This window comes from Ascaphus truei, chromosome 5 (genome assembly GCF_040206685.1).
Source record: "Ascaphus truei isolate aAscTru1 chromosome 5, aAscTru1.hap1, whole genome shotgun sequence".
Taxonomy (NCBI): domain Eukaryota; kingdom Metazoa; phylum Chordata; class Amphibia; order Anura; family Ascaphidae; genus Ascaphus; species Ascaphus truei.
The window spans coordinates 178,954,468-178,968,072 of NC_134487.1; the positions used below are offsets into that span (position 1 = coordinate 178,954,468).

Genomic DNA, 13,605 nt, shown 5'->3' on the forward strand with positions numbered 1-13,605 from the left:
CACACACACTTTCCTAATTTTCAACGGAACTACATGATTGGGGGATGTGGAAGGAAAAGCCAACTATAGCGTTATAATGTTTGTCAAAATGTTTCTCTCTTTTCTTTGTGAGCTAAGCTGGATTGTCCCTGGAGCGGGGATGCAGTGAACTTTACAGCATTGCACCAAGATGAGTTGTACAAGTCCCCTAAAAAAAACAAAACCACGTCACAATTTGTGTTGTAACGATCAACCCCCCTATAATCTTTGTGTCCTTTCTTAGCAGGGGTAGTTGAAACCCTTCGCATCCACCGCTATGGAAGCAAAGGGGTTTATTATACCCTTTGTTCGTGACCAGTTTTAAAGGCTCATGATCTCTTCGACCTGGGGGGCGAGGGGAGAGAAAAATCAAGTTTCTGTCTTCTCCTTCTCTTTCTCCTTCTCTTTCTTCTTCCCTTTCTTTAGGAAGGAAGGGGTGCGGAATTTCTTCTTCTTTTTGGAGGGTGACTTGGTGGGGGACCCCTCGGGGGAGGCGCTGGTCACCGTCTCGTTTTTCCCCTTGGGGGTTTCTGTGTCTGGGACTTTTGGGGTCGTCTCTTCGGGGGGCCGGTCCTCTTCTTTGCCGTTCAACACCACGGCTGGCGGGTCTTTCTCTGGAGCAGTTTCACGGTCTGCACGTATTGGGGTCACCTCCTTCCTGTCTGCTCCTTTAGAAAAAGATACAACATGGACATTTAAGGGGTCAATTCCTTTTGGAACCAAAATGATCTAATGGCATTGGCTTGTTCAACCTGGATGACTAAAACCTTCCATAAAAACATCAGACACCTTGAAGCAGGGCTGGCTAGGAGTTTTGCGGGTTCTCAGTGCAGTGGGGTTTTGGCCGGCTTACTTCTACAGAGCGGCTTCTCCTCTTCCTACATTGCGGCGTCATGTGATGTCATGTTGTCATGGTAATGCGGCGCCTTATGACGCTGAGGCGCCATGACAACATGACGCTGCAGGAGGAGATGCCGCTTCGGAGAAGGTAAGAGACACAGAAGCCTCGCGATCTCTCAGGCAATCAGTTTATTTGTTGTGGGGAAGACTGCGGGGCATCTGTAACCACGGGGCTCCATGTGGTCGCATAGATAGCACCACCATGAAGCCGGCCCATAAGTATTTCTAAATCCTTTAATAAAGTTAGTTTGTGATCATGGTGAGCAGAGACTTGGGAGGAGTTCGATTTCCTCTGGCTGCTCACTTTTGTGTGATATCACAGTGTGCTCAACAGGAGTTTGCACAGGCAGAGCCCCCCCCCCCCACATCTGTATTGGATTTAACAAGGACTGGGTGGGCTTCAGATTGAGTAAACATTTGATTAACATGCGTCCCCCAATTCAGGGTCCCAGAGAAGAAGACAATTCTTCTTAATTTCCCAAAGAAACCTAAACCACCAAATGTTTGCTGCAAGTGAGGCTGCCCACTGGCTCTGGTGCTTTAGCTTCTAGTATTATTTTTTGGGGCCGTTTTCTGGAATTGTGGGGAAAATTTGACTTTTATTTAAAAATAAATAAATCACAAAATCATGTAATCTGGAGCAGTTGTTTTTGCTTACTGCTTAAATATTGATGTCATTTAAAATCTATTTCACCAAAATAATAATAGCAATAATTAATAATGTGATTAATTTATTAGCCGATTTTTGAATTTCGTATAAAATGTTTATGCCAATATTTTACCAATACTATTTAAGTCTCTCCCATCACCGGGCTTGGTTTAAAAAGCCTATCATTTAATACAGGAGCTTAATCACTATCAAATTGTACAAACTGCAGACAGTTCCTCCGAAATTCATATCACGTGCGTTACATCCCGCTGGTGGCTGGAATAAGGCACCTGTCTGAATATAGGGATATATAATGCCAAACTGATAAAAAGATTGTGAGCCCTGGCCTGAAGAGCTTACTATCATAATAAGAAGTTCCCAACAGTGCAGACGTGGCACCATTTTGTTTTAATGCTACATTTGCAGAGACAGAAAAGTTGACCCATCCCATCCCATTACTGTATAAAAGTGGGCGCGAGACTGATTAGAAGCACCTAACAAGGGTACACAAGCCAAGGAAACAAGCAGAGGAAAAAATATATAAAATATACAGAGTTTCCATTTCAAAAGTGTTGTTAGGGTTTGCAATGCCAGTTAGTTAACAATGAGAGCATTAGTCATTTGTATTAGCTCTGAGTATACGTAGCAAATTCAGTATTAATACTAGCATACCAACATGCATTGGGTCACTGCGTCTTATCCAAAGAAAATATAATGCAGAGGCTTGTCTTCAAACCCATTTGAGCTAACGAAGGCCTATTCCTGTTTACAAGGCGTTAGTGAATATTAGTTATTTGGAGTTTTTACTGTTAAACATTTTTAGAGCACAGCAACGCACGGTGATTTAACATCCTCATCATTGGCCCGTTGTTATTGCCGGGTTTGGTTACCATCAATACATTAACCAGGTAGTCATCTCGCCTACAGTAAGTTATCCGACGTATTAATCCCCCATTCAAGTCTTTGGTGACGGTTTCCACCGTAGCAAAGGGCCGGTTTGCAATTGTTTGAATTATAGTACATGGTAACCAAACACCTGCAATGACCACGGGTGAAACAAATTCAAGAAGGGAGGCGTTGACCTCTTGCCTGCCAGATCTCTCTGGCAGTAAAGGGGTTAGCAGCCCAGCCGGAGGAGAAGGGAGGCAGAAGTATTAGGAGGAGAAGAAGCGTAAGGGGCGTGAAGAGAGCAGCAAGGCAGGCCAGCTATACTTACTACAGAGAGAGGTATTCAGAGTCTGAGGTGACCCCTGCCATGAGAGAGCACATGGAAAGAGAAGGGGAGACGTTGTGGGGACACACACACAGACACAATGACAACGTGTGATCACAATGAACATGGCAAGAACCAGGGGTATCACAGAGGAGATGGTAGCGCCGGAGGAGAATAATAGCACTGAGGACAAGAGTGAGACTATGCTTCCAAAGGATGAGGCGGCCTTCCAGTGAGTGAGACTGCCTTCCAGTGAGTGGAGCCGACTTACAGTGAGTGTAGCTGTATTCCAGTGACTGAGACTGCTTTTCAGTGAGTGAAGCTGGATTCTTGTGACTAATACTGAATTCCATTCCCACTCACTAAAAAGCAGTATCAGTCACTAGAATCCAGCTTCACTCACTGAAAAGCAGTCTCATTCACTAAAAAGCAGTAAGTGAGGTTGTTTTGCAGCGAATGAGATTGTTTTTCAGTGAGTGAACCTGGATTTCAGTGAGTGGGACTGCCTTTCAGAAAGTGAACTTGGATACCACTGAGTGAGGCTGTCTCTCAGTGAGTGAAACTGGATTCCAGTTAGTGAGGCTGCCTTCCAATGGATAAGATTACATAATGACTTTAATGAATGTTACCTCCTTCCATTAAGGGAGGATTTCTTCCAGTGAGGCTGCCTTGTAATGAGTGAGATTACTTTCTAATGAGTGAGACTGCATTACAAGGCTTCAAAGGTTGACTCCTGTAATTACATGACAGCTACTTATTAAAACAGCCCTCAGAACCCCCTATTTCCCCCATACCTTCTGCCATGTTCCTTAAGGTCTACATCTTGACTGCTATTCTTTCTTTTGCCATTGGGCTATCTGCTCCTAATGAGGGTATGTCCAACTTCAATGTCTGCCCCCCGCAACTGAGTCATCCATATGTGTTCGCCAAGCCCAGAGACTTGTTATCTACAACCTCTACAATATGGGCACTTACCCCAAAATGTGCTACCCCATCCTAAAAAAAACATCCTGTCTAACTCAACAGTGAAGTTCAAATCCCAACCTCAAATTTTAGAACTAATGTCTCGTGGTTGAGTGAGCAGATTAACCAGGGATATATACAGAGGATGCATAGATATATATTTTTTATCACAACACATTGTGCAAATCCCACCTACCTTCTGAGGACTTGGAAGGAGACACAATTGGAGCTGGAGTCTTTGTGGGACTTCTCACAGGGGAAGTGGGAGGTGTCACCAGTGAGGGCTGAGAATCCTCATCTGCTGCCTCTTTCTCTCCCGGGTCTGGGAAAACAGATACCAGTATTAACCTTCTAAAAATGACTTCCTTAGTAATATTAAATGGAAAAATACAGCATCATACCATCACACTTACTGCCACCTTGCAAAAGGATCCTATTGGCTCCAACAAACCCACCTCCTACACCCATCAACCTTATTTACTTGCAATTAATCCAAAACTCAATTTAAAAGAATTAACCACGACCTGCCATGTTTGCTAAGCAGTGCTACTCCACGACACCTTCCATATCGTCTTGGAAAGTGTGGCTCTCTGCAGCCATTCAAGAGAATGGGCTGCAAGATGTCGTCCAGCTCAGCAGGAATCGTATGTGCCTAAAGGTATGTGTTTGACATTAACATGAACTCCCCCATGAACTGTGGGTAAAAGAAACATCCTGGGAGCTTTTTTTTTTTTTTTTGAGGGGAGGGGGAGGGGGGGGAGAATGGGAGCAGGAGTGGGCAGTTTTAGTGTATCCTTGGCAACAGCCTGAGCCAATCAGATTGCTCAATTTCAACAGCTGGTCGTCCTACCCACCATCAAGGGTAAACTTCTTCCTCTCCACCTCCTCCTTATACTCCTCCAGCTCTTGGTCAGTCAGCTGGCTGAATGGATTGGGTGGCTCTGGTTCCACTGGGACTTCCTCCACTGGCTCATTCGTGGTTTCTGTGTCCGTTTTGGAAGCCAGGTGACTGTCTGCAGACTGAAAGCAGAACCCATTGTTAAAGCTGCAGTCTGCGATACTTGGCCTTTTGTTTTTTTTTAACCCGTGATATTGTACAGTGAAAACAAAATGGCCAATCTCACTCTGATAGCCGATAAAAGCTGTGACGTCATCGGGAGATTTTTCTATTGGTGACTCCCGTGGCCATACTGTACTTGTTTATATATATATATATATACAGTGGTTGACAAATCACTAAAAAATCTACTCGCCACACAAAAAAATCTACTCGCCACCTAGTACCAAACGTGTGCTGCTTGGGCCAATATTTACTCGCCCGGGGGTTAAATCCACTCGCTCGGGGCGAGCAAATGTATCGGTTTGTCGAACACTGTATATATATAACATCATACTGTATATACATATAAAGAGGGGATTGCAACAGTTCATCTATTCTATGGGGTCCATTTACTGATTTCTCCTGGTTGCAAAAATTGTATTTTCCTACATTTTGTTCTACAACAGGCAAATGAAATAATTTGTTTTCACATGGAGACACACCTATCTTTATCTCTTTAATACACAGACACCCCTATATCTTTTATACTATGGCTTTCTCATGTAAGAGCTGTGCTATATAATCATATTAAATATTTTTTGTATTTTTTTTTTTTTACTGTTTATTGAAATGCAATCTTCTTATTTTCGGTTCACATACAGGTATGTTCACAGCTGTATTTTTGTTTAGTCCCTTAAATCTTCTTTTGCTCTAAACATTTTCAAAGACACACCAGGTTGGGGTTGTGCCATGACACCATGGGTGGGAATCACTAATTTGGGGTTTTCCTTTTATTGAATCAGTGCGACCACTAGCACTGCACTACAATTTTTTGCCCCCCTTGCAATTTTTTTAAAGGCCCCTCTCTGGCACTCTCCCCTCCCTATCTCTAACTCCCCCACCCCACTCTAACTTTCCTTCCATCTCAAACTCTTCCACCCTCCTCTCTAACTATGTCTACTGCTCCTCTAACTCTTCCCGCTCCTCCTCTCTAATTCTCCTCCCTTCTCTCTACCTCTCCCACACTTCTCTCTAACTCTCTCACTCTCCCTCCTCCACCCTAAGGCCGTGGATATAGTAGGCGCATTGGCGCGACGGATTGTATGGCATTGCGCGTGCCTGTCAGCCGAAAGATCTGTGGACTGTGAGCCACAGCGACGGGGAGGTGTGGACGTGACGTCACGTGAGTGGTTCATCCTCATTGGCTGAACCGCCCACGTGACCCGGCCGTTGTGCGACAAACACAAAATTGTCTGTCTCGCGAAAAATCAGCTACGTCGTTGCACACTCTATGGCCTGCCTCATAGGAGGTACAGCAGTTTGGTCGCGCGGAGTATGGACGCGGCTTAACTCTCGGGCTAGGGCCATGCAGCAGATGCAGAATTTGGGCCCGATATTTGGGCGGGTCCAATTTCTGGGGCTGTCCAGGTCACGGGTACACCGTCGAGGGGGGGAGGGGGCTTATGGAGTGAGGGCCCCATAGTAAACGAAGGCCCCGGAAGCCTGACGCAGTGGTTGGGCCAGACCTCTGGCCATGCCCAACTTCCAGGGACCCACGTCCCGCTCTTGGGGGTTTTGCAGTAGTGTATTTATGCTCCTGATTGAGACTTTAATATATGGCTCTGCTTCTTTCATTGCTTCAGCTCATCATTATTGGAAGAAGAGAGATTGATAACGCTTGCATGAAAATCATACAAAGGTGACTGGGTGACCCTTATCTGCTATCAAGTTCTCTGCTTGTAGGCAGGGTTGCCAACAGAAATCTTATGGGCCCAACTCCACTACCCCATGGCACACTAAGGTATAGGCGTGGGGGATGGGGGAAGGTATGGGCCTGCGGGGGTGGGGGGATTGGTATGGGTCTAAGAGGGGGATAGGTACAGTATGGGCCTGGCAAAGGGACAGGTATGGACCTGGGGGAAGAAGGGGGGGAGGGGGGGATAGGTGTGGCCCTGGGGAAGCGGGAGGAGGTATTGGCTTGGGGAAGGGGAGAAGCAGGTATGGTCTTGGCAGGAATAGCTATGGGCCTGGGGGCAGGGAGGGCCAAAGAAGAGTGGGAGCCTAGAGCCGATTGTGATGGAAGGCAGCCAACCACATTGACCTTCCTGAGGCCCGTGCAAGAACCTACAGCAAGGTTTGGGTGCAGCGGCCGGTGGCGGGGGGGTGTCCTACACTGTAGGATCACAGGTAGGTGTGGCAGAAGCCCCAAAGGGTAAGAGCCTACAACGTGGGGGGATTAGGTATGGATATGGGGGGTCCGGTTTGTGGGGGAAGGAGAGGCGGGCCGACCCCGGAACGTGGAAGGGCCAACCGGGCACCCCAGAGTGGCCGGGCCTGGGATGTTTGTTCCGGGTCTCCACCCCTGTTGGGTCCTGCTTGTTGAAAGCACTTTGTGCCATTATTGCAAGAAAAAAAATGTACTGAGTTGAGGAGATTAAGACAGCAATACATCCTATTTTAGCTACACCTAACTCACCTACTCTTCCCAACTAATGTACTTGCCCCAACGCAGATACTCAACCTGCTAACCGCCCCAACACAGCTACGCGCCCCAACAGAGAAGCTACTTTCCCCAACTCAGCAAGTATCTCCAACACAGCTAGTATCCCCAACACAGATAGCATCCTCAACACAGCTACTATCCCCAACACAGCTAGTATCCCCAACACAGCTAGTATCCCCAACACAGCTAGTATCCCCAACACAGCTAGTATCCCCAACACAGCTAGTATCTCCAACACAGCTAGTATCCCCAACACAGCTAGTATCCCCAACACAGCTAGTATCCCCAACACAGCTACTATCCCCAACACAGCTAGTATCCCCAACACAGCTAGTATCCCCAACACAGCTAGTATCCCCAACACAGCTAGTATCCCCAACACAGCTAGTATCCCCAACACAGCTAGTATCCCCAACACAGCTAGTATCCCCAACACAGCTAGTATCCCCAACACTGCTAGTATCCCCAACACTGCTAGTATCCCCAACACTGCCACAGTTACTACTATCCCCAACACAGTTACTAATATCCCCAACACAGTTACTACTATCCCCAACACAGTTACTACTATCCCCAACACAGTTACTACTATCCCCAACACAGTTACTACTATCCCCAACACAGTTACTACTATCCCCAACACAGTTACTACTATCCCCAACACAGTTACTACTATCCCCAACACAGTTACTACTATCCCCAACACAGCTAATATCCCCAACACAGCAGCTACTTTCCCCAACATCTAACAAAATTAAAACAAGTGTTTGTTCTTTACCGGGCTCCTGCTTTTATCCGTTATTACGCTGGCTAATAACTGTGACTGGGGCCCTGCAGACTTTACATCTTGGCGGTTTTGCTCCCGGATCTGTTAAAAAATAATATTAAAAGTGAAGCTTCATTTTTTATATCTACACAGGAGAGCAGATGTGTCAAATCACTGATTTTCTGTGAGTCTCACTGATTTGGAGTCAGTCTCACTCATTAGCATCAGGGATTCTACAGACTCAATTGAGACTCACTAATACACAATTAGGACATTTCTATTAAAATGCCATTTATTGGTTCAGAACACCCAAATATTCCTGATTTCAATCCTTGAAGGTTGACATCTGTGAGGCGGTTTCAGCACTGTGTTGCTGCCGTACTTTTAGTCACAGTACCACTACTTTGGAATGGCACAGTGAGCATTGGTGTACAGAAGGCATGGAAGGAAGTCGAACATTACGCACAGACACTGGACCTTAACACACCTTGTTCCGCGTCTCAAGGACTTCCCGAGGGTCGGTGAAGAGCGGCACAAACTGATTGGAGTTCTCAATGCGGATGGGCATCCCACTGCTGTGCTTCTCCACCTCGTCTGCTTTCAGCCACTGCAGAAGGGCACCCAGTCAGAGCGGGCATGGGAAAATGCCAGGGAGTGACTGCCTCATACCTCCAAACTAAATCACCAATCTACCCAAACTCATCAACATACACCAGCTCACCAACCTACCTCAATTCAGCTATCTACCCCAACTCACCGAGCTAACCCAGCCTTTCTATCTCAGCAAGCTACTTTTCCTCAGCTATCTACCCCAACTCACCAAATTACCCCAAGTCACAAACCATCACCAACTCAGCAATCCGCCCCAAATCCCTAAACTATCCCAACTCAGCGATACTCTCCACCAGTGCTAACAGAGCAAACGATGAGAACACAAAACCAGGACTGGAACATTATCCTGCTGCTGACTGAAGAGTTATATGCAGATTTGTATTTGGTGCTGGTTGCCAGGAGTTGTCTCATCCAGTGTGGCGTTTACATAAGAAATCCCAATAAATGAGAATGTGAGTATTATAGAGGTAGCACCTACCTGCCCAGGAATATAAAGCTACTCTAGAATTAGAAAACGGAAGGTTTAAAACAACCAGATCTCATAGTCAAAATAAAAATAACCAAGCAAAGCTGCCTTATAGATCACATTCCTCCCAATACCCCTAATTCTGTCAACAAATGGTTCCTGTCACAGGCAGAGCCATACATGACATCAAAGCTGGTGATAGCAGAGAGATGCAGAACACTTAACATGGCAGCACATAGAGGAAACCCATGAAGTCTATTACTTGGGACAATTAAATTATTTTATTGATATTCAGACCCTTTTTGATATATTAAACACACAAAGTTTTTGCCTGATATGATGAAACCTTTTTCTTAATTGAGATGTAGCCTGATTTTAATTGTACGAGGTGAGGGGGGGCTTCATAAGAGGCTTTGAGTCTCCTCTATCCCACATTGAAAAGAGAACTAAATTGTACCTGTTTTTGTGTGCCAGATGTTGGAGGAATCTGCCCTAAATCACGCGGCTGCTTACCGTGGTCTTGTTCCTGGGGCTGCCCACATTTTCTTCTCCCACATTGACCCGCAGGTAAGTGTTCGGCGTGTTCAGCCAGCGCGTCTTCTCCTTCTGCTGCTTCTGTGCGTGCTGCCGTAGAGTGGAAAGGGGGACACCTTCCTCCTCAAAAACAAATGCCGTCACCGTGGCCGGGATCTCCACCTCGCTCTTGTGCCTTGTCTTCTCCTGGACGAACGGGTGCCGGTAAGTGTACCCTGTGCGGTAACCCTGCCAGGACAAGTCAAAGCGCAAGGAGTCCATGGGGGGCTGCGATTCAAGGCAAATTTGGCACAAAGACAATGGAACAATTTCTTCAAAGTGCCGGTCTCCTCAAAGACAGAGCTCTACTCACAAGTTCATAATGAAGTTCTCCATTTAATGTGACAGCCAAGAACAGTGGAACAAAAACGTTTCAGGTCCCAAATGGACCTCTCATCAGGTGAAAGACAGTGGGCCATATTGACTGAGATGCCTTCTGTCATAAGGCACATTCGAGCTCTGGGAGAGACCTTACAGCCCGTCATGTCAATGGGATGTAAGGGGTATACCACAGCCAGACGTTATCTAATTGCAGAAGCCTGCTTAGTAAACACGGGCCAGTGAAGTTTGATGCATTGCACCAATGCGCCAAATGTTGGAAACAGTTTCTCACATCTTAAATTTAGCAGATTATTCGCAGATTGAAAAGAGGAAAAGTGATGCACAGCTTGTTACATCTCATTCTGATCTGTGCGTCGTGTAACTACAGCTCAACCCCCTTATAACGCTGTGCTTGGGGTCCAAAGAATCACATCGTGCTATAAGCGGATCGCGTTAGAAATAATGTACAATTGTATGCATTGTACAATAAAGTATTGAAGATACCAATAATCGTGTTGTAAAGTATTTATAAATACGATAATTGGGACCCACGCTTGCATTGCGTTATAAGCGGATTCGCGTTGTAATGGATCGCGTTATAACGGGGTTGAGCCGTACTCTCTAACGCCTCCTAATGACACTCCCCACAACACAAGCTAACATATATTTGACATAATGTAGAGTATAGACCTTGATACATTGACCCATAAAACCACAAGGTTACAATGATGCTATTTGTGTCAAATTAGCTTGATACATACCCTTCCACCCCCTATGTAGCAAATGCTAAAATCAAATGCATTTATATTGTAATCTCTTGAGGGCAGGGGAAAATAAGCATGCAAATTTCAATGTACAGCACAGAGTTCAATGTATGTGCTTTAAAAAATAATATATTTGTTTTTCTTGCTTCTGTGTCATGTCAGAAGTTTTTTGCTAATTTAACCCCTTTGCTGCTAGAGGAGCCTGCAACGTATACAGACACACTGATACACACAGGTAGGTCTACATACAGAGGCACTGATACGCACAATCTACACATAATTGATATATACGATGATATAGACCAGTTTAAACATGTACACAGATACAGTACACACAGCCCCCCACATGCTTATATACTGTTGACACTGAAAGCCTGGCCAGTTTTTATATGGCTCCTATGCTCATGAAGGGAATCTCTTTGTGCTAGTATCTCATGTCCCTTTCTTTACATTAAGGTTACATACTCACCAAATTATCCATCATTCTCATCAGAGCTTCAAACTCATGCTCCCCCAACCTGCTCTTCTGCATCGGGCCAAACATGCTCCCAGCCCAGCCGACCGTCCCCGCCTCGTGAGGCCGATACTTCTCCCGGTCCAGCAGTATCAGGTTCTCTGGTCCTCCTGCGCTGGGCAAGGCTGAGACCTGGAACACACACCAGGGCGGGTTATAAAGGATTATAGAACTATGAAGCAGAGCTTATTAGCAAAAGACGAAGCTGCGGGAAAGATACTGTGAGCAGAGGGGAAAGGGCTGGAATTGCAGATCACATTAAGGACTAGGGCAAAATATCAACCTGAGTTTAATGGATTAGTCGGTGAAACGGGTTAAAGGATCAGTTCGATGTAGGACCAAACTAACCTAAGAGTGACACGTTTACTGGAATTAGGGAGGGTCACTCCCACTCAGGATCAAAGTGACCTGATGACAGCGAAATTTTTAAGGGGTCAAAGGGGTAAGACCCACTTAGGGCCAAAATGACCTAACGACTGATGGTGATCTTTAATGGGTTGTAGGAAGGGTCCCACATAGGACCAAAGTGACCTATGACATATGACCTATGACCGATCTCCCGGGAGTTAAATAGGCAGACACAGGAGACCAGAAAAGACTATCATACTCTGTATTTTTGGGGAGGAGTGATTTAAAGTACACATTCGCTGAGTCCGCTTGGATGGTCTCAGAGTTTGCCTCCCAGTGGGTGTCAGGTGGGGTGCTCTGCTCGTTATCCCCCACTTTGGATTACTTTATACTCAACCTCCTAATTTAGTGCACTTTTTATTTCTATATAAAGTGCACCGATTTACTGATTTATGTTTATATTTGTTTGTCCTTCTCTCTTTTTGTCATCTATATGAGTATGTCATTCATCTGATTGTGAACCGATTGGCCGGAAAAGCTGACCAGACGGTCAAAATAGTCCTCTACTTTGTGGACCATAATTTAACAAGAAACAGGGCCTTGTACCTAATTTTATTAAACACTGTGTAACTAGGATTGCCAGGTATCCAGTATTGAAACGGACTGTCCTATATTTGTACACTCTGTCCAGTAAACAATTAGAAGAAATACTGGACATGTATGTGTCCAGTATAACCTCTCTAGACATAGTGACCTGACCGGCTTTGGGGGCCGCGGGATTTCCCCGTGCAGGGACAGAGTTGTTGTTAGGGGGCTGCTCCGCTTCCTCCATCCCGATTGGCTGCAACTGGGTAATGCAGTGAATCAGGAGGCGGTGTCAGGAGCCTGGGGGTGTGGTCAAGGAGAGGAGGAAACAGCATGGAGCGGAGAGAGGTGTGTACGTGTGTGTGTCTTGAGCGCGTCGCGCCTTTCACCATTGTGTCCATTACTTTTTGCAGAAGCCACCTGTCAACCCAATGTGTAACAAGGAAGGACTTCAGTAACTATTCAATGGGCTATATTCTGGCTAGTGACGTTGGTTCGGATAAAGTCTGTGTTTTTAAATTACACAGTGAAATTCCTCTGATTTATTTGAATCTCACATTAGCCCCAACCAGATAGGCCTTGATCCTGCATTACTGCTTCTTGACCAGCAGGTAGAGCAGCAGCGTTACAAACGGCTGAAAAAACAGATTCTCCCAAGAGCCTCTTTTATTCAATCTCAATAAATAAAGCTCTGATGACACCTATTTATTTATTTCAGTTTAGAGATCTGGCTGTTTTACTGTCTGAGCTTTCTCCAAAACGCAGGTGCCCGGGTCTACTCAACATGGCGGGCCTGTCTGCCTCCATCATTGGCCCTGTACTGGCTGTTGCCGTGGTAATTCGAGTTGCAATATAATGCAGGTCCTTGCTCTGATATTAGATTGAAATGTTCAAATATCTCCTAAAATGCAGCACATATGTGCTATTAGGGATAAGTACTTTCATATCATAGATTAATATTGAATTTAGAATTTGATACGAAAAACATATATATACTTTTCAGTGGGATTTTTTTGTTTTAAAGATCTGTTTCTGATTTTTGCACCAATTTTCCAACTAGAGTACTCTGATAAATAATAAATTTATTCTCGTATATGTATTGCAATTCCCAAATATAATGGCTTGGTTGAATGTCAAGTATAGGTTAATAGGAACTAGAGCGGATTTACACATTAAAAAAAATATATATATATAATCAGACCCCATTATAACGCGATCCGTTACAACGCGAATCCGCTTATAACACGAATCCGCTTATAACGCGATACAAATGTGGCTCCCAATTTTCGCATTTATGAATAGTTTACAACACAATTATTGGTATCTTAAATACTTTATTGTACAATGCATACAATTGTACATTATTTCTAA

At 45.1% G+C, this 13,605-nt stretch overlaps 1 protein-coding gene across 7 annotated transcripts in view; it reads right to left on the reverse strand.

Moving 5' to 3' along the window:
• Window positions 1-13,605, reverse strand: part of ADD2 (adducin 2) — a 93,594-nt gene that overhangs the window by 4,833 nt on the left and 75,156 nt on the right. For 6 of the 7 annotated variants that reach the window (XM_075601348.1, XM_075601350.1, XM_075601351.1 and 3 more), the window contains 7 exons: window positions 11,257-11,433; window positions 9,643-9,891; window positions 8,539-8,658; window positions 8,064-8,153; window positions 4,598-4,763; window positions 3,940-4,065; window positions 1-686 (listed from right to left, as the gene is read on the reverse strand). The exon at window positions 1-686 is cut by the window's left edge and continues 1,186 nt beyond it. In XM_075601348.1, coding sequence (XP_075457463.1) covers window positions 388-686; window positions 3,940-4,065; window positions 4,598-4,763; window positions 8,064-8,153; window positions 8,539-8,658; window positions 9,643-9,891; window positions 11,257-11,433 — 1,227 coding nt within the window. In that variant the 3' untranslated portion in view covers window positions 1-387. Of the gene's footprint in view, window positions 687-2,783; window positions 2,818-3,939; window positions 4,066-4,597; window positions 4,764-8,063; window positions 8,154-8,538; window positions 8,659-9,642; window positions 9,892-11,256; window positions 11,434-13,605 lie in introns of all 7 variants that reach the window. The other variant, XM_075601353.1, reaches the window with a different exon arrangement.